Source organism: Canis lupus, chromosome 25 (genome assembly GCF_003254725.2).
Source record: "Canis lupus dingo isolate Sandy chromosome 25, ASM325472v2, whole genome shotgun sequence".
Lineage (NCBI taxonomy): Eukaryota > Metazoa > Chordata > Mammalia > Carnivora > Canidae > Canis > Canis lupus.
In genome coordinates this window covers 7,039,808-7,060,324 of record NC_064267.1, presented here as the reverse complement: position 1 = coordinate 7,060,324, position 20,517 = coordinate 7,039,808, and the positions used below count along the sequence as shown (strand labels likewise).

General features: G+C 39.0%; 1 protein-coding gene across 25 annotated transcripts in view; it reads right to left on the bottom strand.

Moving 5' to 3' along the window:
* Positions 1-20,517, bottom strand: part of STARD13 (StAR related lipid transfer domain containing 13) — a 511,253-nt gene that overhangs the window by 35,743 nt on the left and 454,993 nt on the right. For 22 of the 25 annotated variants that reach the window (XM_035718334.2, XM_049101343.1, XM_035718326.2 and 19 more), the window contains 2 exons: positions 1,036-1,099; positions 613-654 (listed from right to left, as the gene is read on the bottom strand). In XM_035718334.2, the coding sequence (XP_035574227.2) occupies positions 613-654; positions 1,036-1,099 (106 nt within the window). Of the gene's footprint in view, positions 1-612; positions 655-1,035; positions 1,100-1,747; positions 1,767-20,517 lie in introns of those variants that run through there. The other 3 variants (XM_025462527.3, XM_025462526.3, XM_049101345.1) reach the window with 2 other exon arrangements.

Genomic DNA, 20,517 nt, shown 5'->3' with positions numbered 1-20,517 from the left:
ATGTTTTCTCTGCTTCTTCAAAATATAATGAGGCTTGACTTGTTACATATTGGAGATGTGAAATGAAAAAAAGTTATTAACAATATTTTTACTCTGAATTTCCCAAAAGGATCAATTCAATGAGAGAGAGAGAGACAGAGACAGAGACAGAGACAGAGACAGAGACAGAGACAGAGGTCTTTCAGCATAGTGGTGGCTATGAGGAGCCTCAGTTTTGGAGTTAGGCATGCCTGGGCTTGAAACTCTGCTCTACCACTAGCTGAAAGATTATGAACAAATGACAACCTGCTCAAGTTTTACTTCTCTAGGAAACAGAGGATCCCTACCTCACTGGATTAAATGAGATCATGTACGGTAAGTACATAACGTAGCTCCTAGAAAACAGTAAGATCTCAATAAAGCCCAGCTTTACTTTAGAACTGAAACCTCCAGTCTCATTCATACAGATGGAATAGAACATGTGAGTCTTAGAACAGGGAGGGAGCTTAGTGACTCTTAAAATGGAATGAAATTCCTTGTGACTAGAGAAGAGTGCATGTGGGGAGGAGGTAGGCTCAGCATCTTGTTGCTATGATCCCTGTGACCCCCTCAACCATTATGAAATGAACCTACCTGACGATGAGCACATCTTCCAGCATACTTGGAAATAAAATGCTATTGGAAAGGAGGAAGCAGAAGACATTTGGCATGGACCCAGGGTTCTTTTCTGTATTCTATTAATCTGTGAATCACTGTGGAGTATTTGAGTCTGATACGGGGTGGGTATTTACAACTAAAGAAACTTCTAAAAGATGACCATAAAGAAGACATGTCATATCTTTATGCAAACCCTCTGATGAAAACTACAGCAAAATGAAATGGTGAAATGAATGGACCTTGGTCTGGGTTTCTAATGGACTTATTTATGATGATTATAAGATGGGATATTTGGAGAACAGATATTTCAGAATTTTGCTTGGTTTCACGTTTTTAATCTATGAACACAAGCTTCTTTTGTTAATATAATCATGATCTTAGCAAGGCAGAGACACTGACCTTTTTCCTTTGGAAGTTCACATCAAGTTTCATTGAGGCACACTTGTTCAATGTATTTAGTCGTCTAAAAAGAAAGAAAAAGGTGATGATTGCTACCACTAATAAACCTAAATTTTCTTTTCAGTTTGATAAGTCTCATTTATTGCCAACACAGTTGAAAGTGCAGGAACAAGAAGTTATGTCCCAAGAAAGTACTGCACCCACTCAAGATGTGCTATCCAAGTGCTCCTGTTGGTCCTCCAGAATTGAGAGGACTCCTCTGTGGAGCCTATCAATCCCTGCCCAGTCTTTTCCTGGCTTCCCTTTCCACTGTTCTTGGAAACCACGAGCAGTCATTTTAGCTCTGCTTTGCTCAGCCCCCAAATTTGCCACCTTGATCATGCTAGCCCCCAAATTTGGATCAACTCAACCTTCACCCCTGCTCTTGGGCTGTGGGGTACAGAGGGAAAAATAACTCGGTGCTGAATTATATGGGCTACAGACTAAATTGTGTCCCCACCAAAACTCATATATTGCAACCCTAACCCCCAGCATGACTGTATGTGGACTAAAAAGTAACAGGTTAAATGAGATCATAGCAAAGAGCCTAGATCCAACAGAATTGGTTCCTTATAAGGGGAGACACCAGAGAGCTGGCTCTCTCTCAATCTACCATGTGAGAACACAGTGAGAAGGTGGCTGTCTGCTACTCAGAGAGAGAGAGAGTGCTTACCAGGAACCAAGCCCTGCTGGCACCTTGATCTTGGACTTCCCAGCCTCCAGAACTGTGAGAAAATAAATGTCTGTTGTTTAAGACACTCACTCTGTGGTATTTTGTTATGGCAGCCCGTGCTGACGAATAAGTACATTTTGATTTTCAGCCTCAGCTGGGATCCCAAAATTGCTACCCAGCATTCTTTTCATTTTTTTCTCTGGTTGGTTCCCAATCTCAGATTGTGAAAAATATTCCAACCCCTCAACTCGATCCCAGGTCTCCAGGATCATACCCTGGGCTGAAAGCGGCGCTAAACCCCTGAGCCAAACAGGCTGCCCTATCCATGGTAAATTTTTGAAGTCTTGCCTTTCTTTTGGCTCTACTTTGGTGCTTTCTTATCTTTTACCTAAAGTCAGGCAATAGCTTTTGAATTGGTTTCACTACCACTTCAAATGCTTATTAACATTGAAACTGGTTCCATTCTCAACTTTTTCTCATGTCACTCATTTATTTAAAAATATTTGATGACTTCCCTCATTTTCAGCCATCTCCAGTTTACCCACTGACTACACATTCATTAGTGTCAAATATAATAAGCAACCCTGGATTAGAAACTGATCATTTAGTCTGAAGTTATCTTTAGCATAGGCTTGGCCTTTGCTCTTAAAACTGACAGCCTATCTTTTTGGCCAGTTCCATATATGTTAAAATTGCTGCGTAAGAGCTAAGAGTAGTATGTGAGGTAAATTTTATATATATATTCTCACTTGGATATATAATGAAATCATAAGAGCTTAATAAGTCCACATTGCTCATTTGGCAGCTCTGTAACAAGTTTGTTTAGGTAAGCGTTGCCTGTTATTTGTAAAATACGCTTTTCTAATAACCTTGTTCTTCCACTATAGTTTGGAAGTACAAACAAACCTTTTTATTGCATGCAAAAGTTTGTGATCTACTACATATAGAAAAGCCTCAAAGGGCTCATCCTTTATATACCACATACCTGAATATGCTTTATACTTTCTGACACAAACAGAAGTTCATTTATTATTTTTTAAAACTAGAGACTCAAATGAGATTTGACTACCTAGATTTAGGTCCTTTTATCTCTCCTAAACTCAGATATTCGCTGGCACCTTAAGAACTGCTCCTCTTCTTGGAGAAAATATTAGCAAAATCTGTATCTCATAAAGGACTTATATCCAGAATACATTAAGAACTCCATAATAAATTCTATAATAAGTCAAACAATCTGATTTTTAAAATGTGCAAAATATTTGAACTTATAGTTCTAAAAGAAGATAGTCAAATGGCAAATAAGCAGATGAAAAGATGTTTAGCATCAGTAATCATGGAAGAAATACAAATTAAAATAGTAAGACACCACTACATACACTGTAGTGCCTAAATTAAAACCACTAAAAATATTAAATTTTAGCAAAGACATAGAACCACTGAAACTTCCAAGAGGATGCAGCCTCTTTGGAAAATAATTTGGCAATTTCTTATAAAATTAAACATATTCTTAGCATTGGACCTAGCAATTCTGCTGTTAGTTATTTATATCCAAGATAAAATAAATCATACACTCATATAAAGACCTATACTTGAATGTTCACAGCAGATTTATTTGGCAAATAACCAAAAAGTGCAAATAACCCAAAAGTCCCTTAATTGGCAAATAGAAATAAAAATTGTGGTATATATGTATAATGAAATATTCAACAATACAAAGGCACTAACTACTGATACATACAACAGAATGGATGAGTCTCAAAGGCATTATGTTAAGTGAAAGAAGTCAGACATATACTATATATTTACATTTATACAAAATTTTAGGAAAGGTAGAACTGTAGTGACAGAAGACAGTTCAGTGTTTACCAAATGCTAGCAATAGAGAACTTTTTTGAGATAATGGAATGTTCTATATTGTGATTGTATTGATAGTTACATAACTGTATATATTTGGCAAAATTCATCAAGTTGTATATTTTAAGTTGGTGAATTATTTTGAATGTATAGTATACTTCAGTAAAGCTGAATAAAAAATACTGTAAGTGAGTGACATCAGTGAGAATGGTGGAATAAAAATCTCTAACACCCTGGTCCTCTATAAAAGCAAGAATAATATTGGCAATAATTGTCAAAATCAACTTTTTAAGAACTCTGGAAATTAATAAAGGCTCAAGACAATTCAAGGACTGTCTAAGAAAAATGGTTGAATTTATGTAAGAACAATGAAATTGGAGGCATCTGAACTTGTCCTATTCTCATGTTTCTTTCCTCAGTTCTGTAGAAGCTTTGAAAAACACAGATCACAATCAGTGTTGCTGTGAAAAACTGGCAGCCTAGAAGCCACCGGAGAGGGCAGAATGAGTTTGGCTCCCCAAAAACTCCATTATTAAAGAACTGTCATTATCTGAGCTGTTTGGCAATTCCCTGAATGCCCCCATTCACAGGGCTTATCTTCATTTAACCTGACTCCGAGCTCATCACTGAACACAGTTTTTATCCCTAGGGTGTTTGTCAAAAACTATCAGTGGCAATTATTTAACATCACATCTGCCTGAAATGGTAGCAACATTTGGGCCAAACAAGATATGAACCAAAAGAAATAAAAAGAATAGCTGTAGGAATGAGATGTCCATAGGGGATTTAGAAGAGTTCTTTTTTTTTTTTCTTTTTAGAAAAGTTCTAATATATTCTTAGGAATCTAGAAGGCCAAACACATATACATAACTGTGTGCATACCTGGAAAAGGCATAAGAAGGTCCTAATTTCTCACTTCTGTCTGGCATTGCTGATCTGCACAAGCAGGCTAAGTCAGAGTTATCAACTTCCTGCTAGAGCATTGAAACCATAGCCAAATAGACACAAAGTGCCCTTGGCAAAGGCTGGGTGACATACTACTAGTTCAAGGCACTTAAGGAAATCTCTGTCCAATCATTCGCTGACCACTAAACTAACCAAGTAGAGACTTCATTGGTAATATATTGTAAAGGATTCAGACTTTAGAGAACTAGTTGAGGAAAGTCTCTAAACAGTAGCAACAGTAACAAACCTTGGTGGGGGGAGGTCTGATTTTGAGAGCAGATACGTTATAATGTTTAAAATGTCCAATATTAAGTGAAAAATTACAAGACAACAAACCGATTCTGAAGTTTAGGTGGAGAGGCAAAAGATCCAGAATAGCCAACACAATATTGAAGCAGAAAAAGAAAGTTGGAGGAATGATACTACCCAACTTCAAGACTCACTATAAAACTAAAGTAATCAAAACACTATGATATTGGTAAAAGAACATACAAGTATACCAATGAAATAAAATAGCCCAGAAATAGACCCACAGAAGTATGGTCAACTGATCTGTGACAAAAGAACAAAGGTGATACAACAGAGAACTGATAGTCTTTTCAACAAATTGTGTTGAAACAACTGAACTTCTACACACCAAAAAAAAAAAAAAAGAAAAAAAAATGCGCCTAGACATAGACTTTAAATCCTTCACAAAAATCAACTGAAAATGAATCACAAACCTAGATATAAACACAAAATTAAAAAACTCCTAGAAGATAACATAGAAGGAAATCTAAATGGCCTTACATTTGGTTATAAGCTTTTTAGATACAACACCAAAGGCATGATCTATAAAATAAACAATTGATAAACTGGGCTTCATTAAAATTAAAAACTTCTGCTCTATGAGAGACAATGTCAAGTGTGTGAGAAGATAAGCTATAGACTTGGAGAAAATATCTGCAAAAAGCATGTCTGATAAAGGACTATTATCTAATATATATGAAGAATTCTTAAAATGCAATACAAAAAAACAACCCAACTAAAAAATAGGCAAACAATCTGAACAGATACTTCACCAAAGAAGATACACAAATGACAAGCAAGCAATATAAAAGGATGCTTACCATCATATGTCATTACAGAATGGCAAATTAAAATAGCCATGAGACAAACATGATACACTTATTAGAATGACAAAATTCTAAAACAGTGACCACACCAAATGCTGACGAGAATGAGGAACACAGGAATGCTCAGTCATTGCTGTTGGGAATGCAAAATGGTACAGCACTCTGGAAGATAGTTTGGTAGTTTCTTACTGGCAAACATACTCTTGCCATAGGATTGAGCAATCGTACTCCTTGGTATTTGTCCAAATGAGTTGAAAACTTATGTACACATAAAAACCTGCACAGGAATGTTTATAGCAGCTTTGTTCATCATAACTGTGATATCCTTTAGGAGGTGAACAGAGAATTTAACTATAATACATTCAGACAATGGAATATTATCCAGTGTTAAAAAGAATTGAGCCGTCAAGCCACAAAAAGGCATATTACTGAGTGAAAGAAGCCAATCTGAGAAGGCTACATACTGTGTGATTCCAACTATAAGACAATCTGGAAAATGGAAAATTATGGATACATTAAAAAGATCAGTGGTTATCAAGAGTTAGGAGGGAGGGAGGGCTGAAGAGCCAGGGCATAAAGGATTTTCAGGCTGTGAACTATTTTCTATGGTTCCGTAATGGTGAATACAAATCATGACACATTTATTTAACCCAGAGAATTTGTAAGAAAGACTAAGAGTAAAACCTAATGCAAATTATGGACTTTGAGTGATGATGATAAGTTAGCATAGGGTCAACTGCAATGTGCTACTCTGCGTGGGATGCTGATAGTGGACGAGGCTGTATACGTATAGGCACAGGGCTATCTAGGAACTTTCTGTACCGTGTGCTCAATTTATCTGTGAACCTAAAATGGCTCTTTAAAAAGTCTGTTTTAAAGACATAGTCTTTGTTTTATTCAATTAAAAATCACTTTATTTACCCAACTTTGAAATTTTGATGTAAAGTGATTTGCATTTCTTTTGCTCTTCACCCACTTGCTCATTAATTCTCAATCCTATCTACAAAACTATCATCATTGAAGGCATGGTAGAAATTCTGGATACAATTTCAAATATCATCCACACACCTATTCAACTCCTTTCAAAATGTAAATGTGTATCAAATCAACATGTTGTGCACTTTAAATATCTTACAGTTTTATTTGTCAAATATGCCTCAATAATGTTGAGAAAAAAACAGCTAATTGGGTTAAGATGAAGAAAAAAAAAAGACAAAAAGAGAGAAAATACTCTTTATGGTGGTCTGAAATGAGATAGGCAGTTTCAGCATGGTGTAGCATCAGCACGTGATTTATTTTCCACCACGTAAGATAAACAATGGCTAGACTCTGCAAGAATACAAAATGGATGAAACACACATCCTGAGGAAATATAAATGCCTCTTTAAGGACTGACTGTCTCAGGTAAAAGAACATGTCACATAATAGAAGTATTCAGAGCACTTTCTCAAAATCCCTATGAAATTCTGCTATGAATGAAGCCAATGTGCATTCAGGACAAGTCTTTAGCATAGGTATTTACTTACCTCTAACTTATTGTTAAGTAATATTAAACCCTCCAGATAATCTGAGGTGGTCTAGCCCTAGTTTCCTGAAAAATTATTCCTGCATGAATAATAATTTCGATTATAAAATTTGTTTTATTTGCTGCATGAACAGTGTGTCTTCCATTGGATTAAACCTCTTTTGAGGCAGAAACCATAATTTATTCTTCTAAGCCACATTAGGCCTAGCAGAAAATTTTATACATGGTAATTTCAGTAGATTTCTCTTTCTTAACCTATAACCTTTGTTTATAAAGGTCCAATCAGTGATTGATTTTAAATAGTTGCAATAGTCCTTGTATAGTCAGAATAACAGAATTATCCTCCCCCACTGAATATGACAGGCTAAGCACTGCATCTCATTTGCATCCCCAATGCCTAGCAGAGGCATTGGCTAAAGTGAATCCACTCAGTAAATGTTTGCTAAAGAAATTCTAGAGCTTGGCAGACTCTGGGGACAATTTGGTCTGACCCTTTTATTTTCAGATGAAGAGAATAAGGATCTGAGAGGATCAGCTTTCCAGAAAGAGCCACATATTAGTTAGCAGTGGAACTAGGATTTCTTCCTGCCAATGATTTCTCTGGTCCTACCTACCTAAGAAGAATTTTAGGGGGCCTAGAAAATGAGAGGATAGTTCTGTCACTAGCACATTCTATTCAATAATTGGTAACTTCCTTCTTCTCTCCTTTTTCTCCAGGGAAAGAGAAAATTCATCACACGTGATGAAGCCTATCCACTCTGCTTTGAGCAAACTGGATTTCTATGTTAACGTAAGCAAAGCAGTTTGATCTTTTCAGAAGAAATGTCACAACGATATTGCTGCCAGAACCTGTTAATTTCTACTGTTGTCTTCAGAATCCTTAGGAAAGACTAATCCATTAATAAAAGGGAAATGTAATTCTCACTTCAAGAGTGAAACCTGAGGTTCTTTTTTTTATTATTTTATTTTTTTATATTTATTTATTATTATTTATTTATTTATTTATTTATTTATTGAAACCTGAGGTTCTGATGGGAAAGTCGGTAAGAAGAAAAGAAGTCAAGATTTGTTCATCCAATGGTGTACTATGTACCTGGGACAAGGGTAGGTGCTGGGAATGCAGAGGTGAAGAGGATGTGGTCCGTGCTTTGTGGATCTCACAGTCTTGTGTGCGATATAAATATGACAAATAGAAGAAGAAGCAAAAAAAAAAAAAAAAAAAAAGAAGAAGAAGCAACTCACTTCCTGAATGTGTAAAGACAAAACCTCCCAGAGGAGGATATTTGAGCAAGCCTATGAGGGACTAAGAGAAATTTGCTGCCTAGACTAAAAGAATTACAGGCAAAACAAATAGACATTAAATAACATGCTTTAGTCTAGGAATTGCAAGTATATGATTGGAAATATCTGAAAGAAAGGCACGGGCTAGATCACAAAGAACCAAAATAAATATGTCAAGAGCAAACTGTGGGTGAGGGGGAGCTACTGAGGGATATTAGACAGGAGAGGAACGTAATTAGATCGCACGTTACAAACCTAAGTGGTGGCAGGATGACGAATGAGCTGAAGAACAGCTAGGACAGGCTTAAGATAGTTTGGGTGAGAGACGGTGAGGGAAGAGAGTCAGAGCTGATGAAGATTTGGTCTTCCACGTGGAAGCTGTGGAGGGGGAGAAACAGAGGATGACTCCCAGATTTTAGGCTTCGTCATTGTACCACCTGAACACAGGAAACAGTCACTTAGGGAAGTTGGTAGAGAGCTGGGAGGGAGGAAATAAACTGCTCAGATTTGGAGGTGTTAGATTTTAGGGGCCTTTATAACATCCAGACCCACTTGGGAATGGCTGGCATAGAGACAACATACACAGAAGATACATAGTTGTTAAGCCAGCCATCCTGAGGGAATTCAGAACCGTGGAAACTGCAGTGTGGAAGGCATGGGCCAGTGAGAAGGAGCCAGGCTTGGGGAAGATGGGGTCAGAAACAGAAGAGGTCAACAGAGCTAGCTGAAGGCCACAGAATGAGCACCATGGAGGGAGAAGATGGTTAGTTAGACCAAATAGTTATGGAAAAGTAAGTGGTAGACAACTTCAAATGTGCCTGTTCGATTTAGCCTTTAGCCAGAGCAGTTTCAGAGAAGTCTGAGGGAAGAGAACTGAGGGCCAAGCAGATCCTGAAAGAGTGGAAGACAGGCCAGAAACACAGAGAGTTCTTTCAAGAAGCTAAGAGAGATGTGGGGTATTTTGTGGAGAAAATGAATAATCCGTCATCTTATAATATTTTCTTCACACGTAGAAGCAATAAAATAGTTTATGAACTGACAGGTTATTTTCTTCCAGGCTCCAGTTCAATTTATTTTTTATTTTTAAGATTTTATTTATTTACTCATAAGAGACACAGAGAGAGAGAGAAGCAGAGACATAGGCAGAGGGAGAGGCAGGCTCCCAGGCCCCCCAGATCATGCTCTGAGCTGAAGGCAGATGCTCAACCACTGAGCCACGCAGGTACCTCGCTCCAGTTCAATTTAACGCACATTTAGGGAACTCCTGCTCAGCACGAGGGCACAAAGCCCCCATGCTAACCCCTTGAATGAGATACAGTCCTTACTACGGGAGCACCTAGAAGCTGGTGGAAGGTCCCCGCACAGACCCCCAGCTGACCGGAACCAGAGTGGGATGGAACACAGACTGCTCTGAGCACACAGGAGAACACGAGAGAGAACGCCCAGGCCTAGGGTCCCGCAGAAGGACCAGGAGAAGGCACAGCGGCGCGCTCGCTAGGAGGGCTGGGATCTGGGAGCAGCGCATGGCCAGGAGCATCAGACCGTGTGACAGGAGGGTGGCCTGGACCGTGTCTGAGAGGGATGCTTCCACTTCCACTGTAACAGGCCCGTCTGGGACACACAGAAGGCCCTCCACCTGTGGACGTTACAGGAGAGCAACAAAACCCTCCCCTTCCTCACATTTCAGATTCCCATTTTACAGTTCAGCTACGAGCTCAGACTGGTCATGAGGTCTCCCCTGCTGATTTAATGGCCAGTTTCCTGTGATAGTTCTAACATTCCTGCCAAAGCCCTGAGAAGAGTAGTAAGCAGAGGTACACATTCAGCTCCAACATGCGGTTCTGATTAAAGCCTGCAGCCTGAACTTCTCACCCTCCATTCAAGTGTCAGCGGCTAAAGGTATCCAGCCCCGGCTGCTAAGGAGTGTTCTGGGCGTGGCGCTCAAAGACCTTCAGTCACCAGGACTCCAGGCTCCTCCTGACCCAGGGATCAAAGGCAGGAGGTCCTCCTCTGCAGGCAGGAGCGCAGGGCCTGGGAAAGGTCTCCCTGCTGCCCGGGGAGTTTACAAAACAGATTCTGCAGAGCAGGATGGATAGCTATGCCAGTCAGACAACTCCGGTATGTAACTCAGCAAGGGTGGGGCCTTTCAAAAAGCACAAGCCAGCCAGCGGGAGGGCTCTCTGGTGTCTGAGGGAAAAACAGTGTCGTTTGAGGTCCACAAGTGGCTGTTAGCCTGCCACCGCTGAGTCAGAGAAGGCCATGCCTCTGCTCTGCTGAGCTTTTCCCTCTAGCTGTTCTTCGACCAAGTGGTCATGCTGCTACAGAGAGGCTGGCCTCTCTTCCAGACCAAACCCACAAGCAACTGTCCCTGGATATTAGCTGGAGTGTGGGAGGAAAACAGTTAAGCACAGACAGATCTAGCTACAGGAAGAAAATGAAGCATATGTATGTCATTGTTGGGGGAGAGGATGTATGTGTGGAACTGTGTGATTTGTGAAATAATTTTTTTTATTGAGATATAATTGACGTATAACATTGTGTTCATTTTTGGTGTACAACCTAATGATTTGATGTATACGTATATTGCAAGATGATCACCACAAGAAGTCTAGTAGTCAACATCCACAGCCACACACTTTTTTTTCTTAAAATGAGAACTTTCTAAGATTTAGTCTCCTAGCAACTTTCAAATATACCATACAGTATTGTTGACTCTAGTCACCAGATTATATACTACATCCCCAGAAAAATAATTTTAAATAAGCTGTATGTTCTAATTATCAAGGTTTCAAGGATGAGTGTCAGACCCACTGGCAAATCAATAAAGTTCAATGGCTACAGTGGCCCAAGAGTAAACATTTTTGTTGTTGTTGTTTAAAAAGACTTCCTTAGTTTGCAGGATTTCAGACAAATTTTAAATTCACATACATCTGTACTGGAAAAATCAGATGGTGTGTCTTTAGCTTTTAACTGTTCACAACAATTGCATCTAATCCAGATAGCTTCTCTAGTAAGAACTGGTCCAAGTTGAAGGAAGGGTCACAACCAAAGATCTCTCGGAGAGGTTAAAAGGTGGAAGGCGAAGCACAAACAGGCCAGGGTAACTGGAAGGTGTGGAGTGCTTACCCTGGGTCCTGGGGTTGTCTCTTGGCTCCTTCCCTGACTGCCTCTTGGATGTGGGCCTCTATTGTTCAGTCATGGTCCTCTTCCACTCTCCTTACTGTCCTTGAGTGGCCTCATGCACTCTCAGGATCTTCACACCCGCATATGTGGATGACTTTGCATCTCTGTCTCCAGCTGAGGTCCCTGGTCAGCTCCAGACCTGCATGCCTGACCGCATACTGGTCCCAGTCCCCTAGGCACCTCAGCTCATCACACCTTCCCCTACTCAGACCGTGCCCAGCCTCCACAGCTGCTCCCTGCCTCAGGGAGGGGTGTCACCACCCCCCAGATGCTCAAACCAAGGGGAGTCTGGTCACTGTTACTTCTAAACTACAGCAATACTAATAACATCTCTCAGTCATAGGGCCTTGAGAAGATGAAATGAGAACAATGGAAAGAGCTTAGTATGCTACTAAGCAATGGTAAGCACTCACTAAATGTTTGCCATTGTCATCTATTATTTAGCTGGCGAAGAAGGGCAATTTTAAAAATGATAATGTTTTTAATAATGCAATACAAAATATCTAATATAGATCTAATATATATGTAATTCAAAATATAAACTCTCCCCTCAATTTGCTGTCCCATTTTGTAGGGTCTTGTGTATGTATTCTTCCTGAAAGTTTAAACACGTAGAAGTCATTTTGAGCAGCTGGTTGGAAAAGCTTACATAAGAAGCCATTTTAAGGTACAAAGACCAACATTTTCTATATATATGTATACATACACTATATATATGAATGAAATGTATATATATATATATATATATATACACATTTGTATATATTTGTATTTGTATAAATGTGTATATATATATGTGTGTGTGTGTGTATATATATATATATATATGAAATCCCCTATCTCTGACCCTGCCATGTCTGTACCTGTCAGTACCCCAAGCCTGCCCTATACTATATAGGCTATATTGTGGTAAGGTTCATGGTGGGGTTGGGGGTAGGGATAAAGATGTCTTTCCTGCACATTAATGTAGTTAAAAACAAACAAGAGCTAAAATTCAAAAGAGGCACATCAAAATTTCATGTGTTCCTGTCCAGGTAATCGCCACTGGCCTTTGAGGGCCATTTTTCCAAGAAACCCTCTTTAAAACCCCTTCCTTTGCATCTGTACTTCTAGTGATCATATCATTTGCCCAAGCAAATCATAATTTACTCATTTCTCAACCCTGGCACAATTGGCATTTGGGGCCAGACAATTCCTGGTCGTGGGGGATGCCCCTTGCATTACGGGAGGTTTGGCAGCATCCCTGATCTCCATCCACTAGATGCTGGGAGTTGTGATGAGCAAAAATATGTCCCCAGAAGTTGAGAGGGGGACAAAATGCCCTCCCCTTCCAGGTTGAGACTACTGCATTTGCCTGAGACCTCAGGGTGAGGATTCTTTGTAGTAAAGAGAGGCCTGAAGGCCTGTAGTAAAGAGAGGCTTGTGGAGCAGAATCAATGAATGAGAAGGGGCTACTACTCTCCTGACTGTAAATCAGATCTAATCTCTCCACAAAAGAACTGTATGCTTTCAACTCTTATTTCAATTATTATTTTTTTTAAATATGGAGTTCCATGAAGAATAAGGTGGAAATGCGTCCATAATTTACATTCTTGGGTTTTAGAAGCCAAACTCAGGAAGCCACAGGGCAACATAGACATCTTTGGAAATATTACCTTCAAAGAAAGAAATGGAAATCACTCTAAATTGCATTTCACAAGAAGACCTAAGCTCTCTTTGGAAACTCCAGAAGCAGCCTGTCTTACTTTGATTCCTAGCAATGCCATTCACTAGCTGTAAGTGGACCAATTTTTTATACCTATGTGCCTCAGTTTCCTTGTCTGTAAAATGGGAATCATGCTAGTTACAGCCTACTTTATAGGGTTGTCATGAGAAGTAAATAACTAAATATTTGTAAAATGTATGAGTGGTGCTCCATACATAATGAGTACTTTGTGTTTTTTAAAAGATAAAATTACTGCTTACTGGGATCTGTATTTTTTTATAGCTCAGAATTTTAAAGTTGGAAATGACCATGATTATTTTATTTTATTTTTTAAAGATTTATTTATTTATTCATGATAGAGAGAGAGAGAGAGGCAGAGACACAGGCAGAGGGAGAAGCAGGCTCCATGCTGGAGCCCGACGCGGGACTCAATCCTGGGACTCCAGGATCGCACCCTGGGCCAAAGGCAGGTGCTAAATCGCTGAGCCACCCAGGGATCCCCCATGATTATTTTATATCTTTCTCTATATGATGTGTCCAAGATCTTTCTCTTATATATCTCTGTATCTTTCCCTCAATGATGTGTCCAAGGTCTCAGTTTAGTTAAATGTCACCTATTATTACATGACATAATATATAATACTGTACATTTTCTTTGATAAATATTCTAAAAGGGAAAATATCTAAAATATATATCAGTATTCATAAAGACTACCATTATTTAATATTATTAATGTTGTTTAACATACTCAAAGATGTGTTGGTGCACAGAGGTAAATCATAAATATCATTTTTGTTAGCACTCTCCTGCACCAGCTCCCCTGCCCCATATGAAAACCATGGTCATTAATTGTCCTTTTAAATACAAAGGGCAGTGATAAATGCACTCTATAATCCTAATCAATTCCATCTCCCTGAAATGGTACTGAACAAGGGAATGTCCTTGTTTTACACACAATAACATTAACTAGTACTTATCAACAACATAAGCTACGTGGATGGTTTACTGGTCAAATATTAAATCAGAAATTCACCTTAAACATCAGGGCCCAACATTACAAGTCTGAGGGAATATCGCAAATCAAAATGCTAAGAGAACATATTACTTATCCTTAAAAAATCTCATTTAGGATCTTTGACTTGCTGCAGTTTGCCTTAAAGGTGACAACCTTTGTAAGCTATTTTGACACTGTGGCTATTCCTATATTCTGATAGTTAACTGTTTCAATTAGCTCATCTAGGTACTTAGATTTGCAATCAGCTTTTCATTACTTACAGGGGAAAATATTTTTCAGTTAAGAATTCAATCAAAGAATGTCAAAACAAAACCATAATTGAGCTGTTAAAATAGGAAACTACACTGCTCTGACTTGCGTTACAAATGTGCACAGAGCACCTACTATGTGTCGGTGCACTCAGAGCTGCAGAAGCAATGGCGAGACACAGTTGCCATCCTACAAGTTCACACCTTCAGCAAAAACAGCAACCTGTCTAGTGTCAGAGATCTAAAAATGAGAGCTTTGCTTCCATGTATTCCAGGCCAGGTGTGGGTCTTCCTTGTCTTCAACGTCCTCCCTATGATATATTTTTCCAGCCAGGCAAAAAGTTACTGCTGCCCAACAACTCACTAAGTGTAATTAAGACCTAGGACATCAACTGTCTATGCAGGTGAGGCACTTCCAGAAAACCAAAGGTGAGTAAAATTCTTGTCGCAGGTGATAATTGCCGGGAGACTCTCAGCCAGCCCTCTTGTCTTCATTTGTCTACCTGGCAGAAACTACCTGCCCTCTGGCTACGGTTCTCTTTATGATTCTGCATTAGCTCAGCACTTCAAATATGCGTGAGAAATGGGTAGCCCACAAACCTTAAATAAAACAGGAGACCAACTCTATCACTTTGTCTGCAACGTACCAGTGAGAAAACAAAATCACAACCCCTTACTGCTCTCCAGGCATCAATCATTACATAACATGAGTCGACTGTCTCATTAACCACTCATGGATCTCAAAGTTTTCTAAGCGCTGTCATTCCCTTCAGGCTGGAGGTCTTCCTTCTGCTTGCTTTCTGTGATTTGCTACATGGGAAGTCAGTATCCTGGTGGAACTTGTAGTGAAGGGAAAGAAATTCCATAGGGTCCCCTTCGCCAAGCTACCTCCACCTCTGCCTCCTTACTGTGCCTGCTTTCTTTGATCCACCCTGCTGTGACTACTCCTTTGGCCTCTGTTCCACCCACAACTCCCACACTCCAAGAATCCCAGCTCGCACACTTCCAGCCAAACACTTTTCTTATTTAATAATATTTTTGGAGACATAGCTATCATTAGAATTATTCCAATTATAACAACCTGCTGCCACTCTTGTCATTTTTACATGAGCTGGGCTCCTGTGAAGAACACCGTGGTGTCTGGGATTGCTGCACTTCTACATATTTATGTAGCAGTACCTTTGGGGTATGTCTGCATCATCCCGCTGTGGGCTGTACCAGAGAGAGGTGTCACAGGCTCTACCAGAGAAGGCTTCCTGATTTTTCTGGCTGACACTAATAATAATATTCAGAACCTAATATCACTAAATGATTTCACATTCATTGTACTGGGTCATCTCAATAATATGTCTGAAAGACAGTTTTTCAAAAAAAGCAGACTTTGGGGGCACCTGACTGGCTCAGCTGGTTAAGCATCTACCTTCGGCTCAGGTGATGATCCCAGGGTTCTGGGATCGAGTCCTGCATCAGGCTCCCTGCTTAGCAGGGAGTCTGCTTCTCCCTTTCCCTTTGCTCCTACTCATTGCTAATGCATGTACTCTCTCCATTAAGTTAAAAAAAATCTTTAAAAAAAGCGTAGACTTTCATGGCAAAGTTCAGAATTTAGTCAAGGCATCTCAGATCACAAGCAGTAGTGAAGAGATAAGGATTTACCACCTACATATATGAGATTCAAAGCTTGGCCCACTCAGCCATGTCACCAGTGAATATAACTGCGCAATCAGAGACAGTGTTTGCCCCTGTAATCCTGATTTAAAAATGTGTGTTGTAATTTTAATTCTTGGCTTCCAATGTCATCTTTTATTTATATTTAGAAATAACATTTAACAAATCTATGATGAAGCTAGTAGGAACTAATGAGTGAAGTTAGATTGTAGGCTACAAGGACAATGCATAAAAATTTACATACAATTTATGAGCAACTGGAAACTGAAATGATAAAAAATCTGTACTATTAGCAACAGTACCACAAAACATGCAGTTCTTAAGTACTTCTGAGGATATGTAGTACCCATATGCTGGAAACTATGAGTCAGGTTTGAAAAAAAAAAATCAAAGGACACCTAAATAAATAGAAACATACACTAAATAAATAGACCTAAATAAATAGAAACGTATTTATGAATCAGAAGTTTCAGTATTGCTAAGCCATCAGTTCTCCCCAAACTGATCTATGGATTCAACATAATCCAAATCAGTACTCCAGAAGATTTTTTAAAAAGATATCAACAAGTTGTTTGTAAAATTTATATGAAAAGGCAGAGGAACTAGAAAAGCCAAAACAATCCTGGAAAAAAAAAGAACAAAGTTGGAGGATATATACTTTTTTTGTCCAAGTGTTTCCAAGACATATACTCCAAGACATATATAAAGCTAAGTAATCATGTATCATATTGATGAAAGATTAGACATACAGATAAATGGAACAGAATAGACAGTCCAGAAATAGACTTATACATACATGGTCAATTGATCTACAATACAGATGCAAAGGCAGTTCAATGAAGAAAGTTAACCTTTTCAATATGGTGCCAAACCAATGGGATATTGATGTGCAAAAATGAATCTTGACCTATACTTTGTACCTTATAAAAAAATTAACTTTAAATGGACTATCGAATAAATATAAAACATAAGACTGAAGTTTCTAGAAGATAACAGAGGATAAAATAGTTGTGACCTATGTTAGGCAAAGGTTTCCTAGATATGGCTAAAAACATGGAAAAAGTTGATAAACTGGATTTAAGCAAAATTTAAAACTTCTGTGAAAGACACTGTTAAGAGATTGAAAAGGCAAGCTACAGACTGGCAGAAAATATTTACAAAACCTGTGTCTGACAAAGAATTTACAGCTAGAGCACATAAGGCACTCTTAAAGCTCAATAATAAGAAAATAATCAAATTTAAAAAATGAGCAAAAGACTTGAACAAAGAAAATACAGGTATGGCAAATAACTACATGAAAAACATGCAACATCATTACTCATTAAGGAAATGAAAATTTAACTCATAATGAGATAACTCTAGAAACCTATTTCTAATAGGTGGCTAAAAAGAAAACAAACAATATATGCCATGGGGATAAAAGGTACAGTGTAGGGCAGCCCTGGTGGCACAGCGGTTTAGCGCCGCCTGCAGCCTGGGGTGTGATCCTGGAGACCTGGGATCGAGTCCCACATTGGGCTTCCTGCATGGAGTCTGCTTCTGCCTCTGCCTGTGTCTCTGCCTCTCTCTCTCTCTCTGTGTGTGTGTGTGTGTGTGTGTGTGTGTGTGTCTATGAATGAATAAACAAAATCTTAAAAAAAAAGGTACAGTGCAGGGAATATAATCAATAGTATTATAGTAGTGTTATATGATGACATATGGGAGCTACCCTAGTGATAGCACAGCACAATGTATAGACTTGTTGAGTCACCATGTTGTATGCCTGAAACTAATGTTAACATTGTTGTGTCAATTATACCTCAATAAAAAACAAAACACAAACCGACAGCACCTTGTGCTGGCAAAGACGTGGAGCTACCAGAACTCTCATACATTATTGGTGAAAATACAAAATGATAGGATCACTTTTGAAAAATCGGTGATTTCTTATAAAGTTAAAATAGTTATCAAGTGGGCCCCACAATCTCCTACCTAGGATGTGACCCAAAAGAAATGAACACTTACATTCACATGAAACCTTGAATATGAATGTTTATAGTTGCTTTATAACCACCAAAACTGATGACGACTCAAATATCCTTCAGCTGGTGAATGGATAAACTGGAGTACATCTATAGATGTAATGCTACTCAGTAATTGCCAACTGAAACACTAACAACACAGCAGAATCTTTTTTATTATTTTTTTAAGATTTTATTTATTCCTGAGAGACACACAGAGAGAGGCAGAGACATAGGCAGAGGGAGAAGCAGGTTCCCTGCAGGGAGCCCAATGTGAGACTCGATCCCAGGACCCTGGGATCATGTCCTGAGCCAAAGCAGGTGGCTCAACCACTGAGCATCCCAACATAGCAGAATCTTAAGTGTACCACCATACTAAGTAAAAGGAGCCAGGCTCAAAAGGCTACATATTGTTTGATTTCATTTATATGGTATTCTGGAAAAGGCAAAAACTGTAGGTACAAATACCACATCAGTGGTTGCCAGTGGGTTGGGAGTAGGCTTAGAATAGAGTAGAGGTTGATGTCAGAGGGGAATCAGGGACTTTGGGGGTGATGGAGCTGTTCTTCATCTTGGTTGTGGTAGCAGTAACTGCTCAAGAAGTGTTCACTCAAAATAGTGAATTTTACTTTATTTATTTATTTTTTTAAGGTTTTTTTTTTTAATTTTATTTATTTATTTACTCATGAAAGACAGAGAGAGAGAGAGAGGCAGAGACACAGGCAGAGGGAGAAGCAGGCTCCATGCAGGGAGCCTGACATGGGACTCGATCCAGGGTCTCCAGGATCATACCCTGGGCGGAAGGCAGGCACTAAACCACTGAGGCCACTCAGGCTGCCCATGAATTTTACTTTATATATGTGTGTGTGTGTGTATGACATTTTGATTTAAAGAATGCATAAAGGGATCCCTGGGTGGCGCAGCGGTTTGGCGCCTGCCTTTGGCCCAGGGCGCGATCCTGGAGACCCGGGATCGAATCCCACATCGGGCTCCCGGTGCATGGAGCCTGCTTCTCCCTCTGCCTGTGTCTCTGCCTCTCTCTCTCTCTCTCTGTGACTATCATAAATAAAAAAAAAAAAATAAAGAATGCATAAATTGGGGCTCAATCAGTTAAGCAGCTGACTCTTGATTTTTTTTTTTTTTTTTTTTTTTTTGACTCTTGATTTTGGCTGAGGTTATGATCTCATGGTCCTGGGATCGAGCCCTGCATTGGGCTCCATGTCAGCGGGGAGTCTGCTTGAGGATTCCGTCTCTCTCTCTCTCTCTCTCTAGTCCTCTCCCCCTCCCCCTCCCCTGTTCACATGCACTCCCTCTCTCCCTCTAAAATAAATAAAATAGAAATTTTTAAAAATTTTTTTGAAAATTAAAAAAAGAAAGTATAAATTTAAAAAATTCAATAGGAAAAATGATAATGCAATATATTATAATTAAGGTATAAAAATTCATTATTTTTTTAAGACAGCTATAAAAATCCTCTTGGTTAAAACTAAGAGGGAAAACTCAGAAGGAGGTATCGTTGGAATAGTTCTGGATTGAGTGAAATCTTCTAAGGAAGGACATGCTTTTGCTTGGGGTGCACCCCAGACATCTTGAAAACACTGCTTTTCCAATTCATTACCTTTAAAGGGTCACAATCAAACCATCCATTCCTCTCATAAATTCACAAATGGCATTTTTGTGCTTATAATAATAATAATTTAATAGCCCAAATAACCTATTCCTATAATTTGCGATTTGAAGAGTTCTTTGCTCTTTTACCCACTTAAGCAAACTCACAGTACTGTTCAGTACTGTTTTCCTTAAACATTCAGAGATCACTTCTTAATGCAAATCTATTTTCTCTTCATATAGGAACTACATAGTGAAACAAAAATATGTATGTCTGAAGATTCAGGAAGCCCAAAGTTGTTTGCATACTATCCTAACATACACTGGTCTCTCCTATCTTGACAAAAGTTTTGCTTATCATTACCTTCTGATTAAACTACCATCTTTCTATGTCAATGCAGAATGTGCTAGGAAGAACACTGGATTACAAATTTTAAGTAGTGCATTTTTTAAAAGACTTTTTTTATTTTTAAGGAATCTCTACACCCAATGTGGAGCTTGAACTCATAATACCAAGATCAGGAGTTGCACACTCCATGGACTGAGCTAGCCAGGTGCCCCAAAGTACTGTGTTTTAAGGTCAGTTCAGCCCATAACTAGCTGTGTGGCCGTGGAAAAATGACTC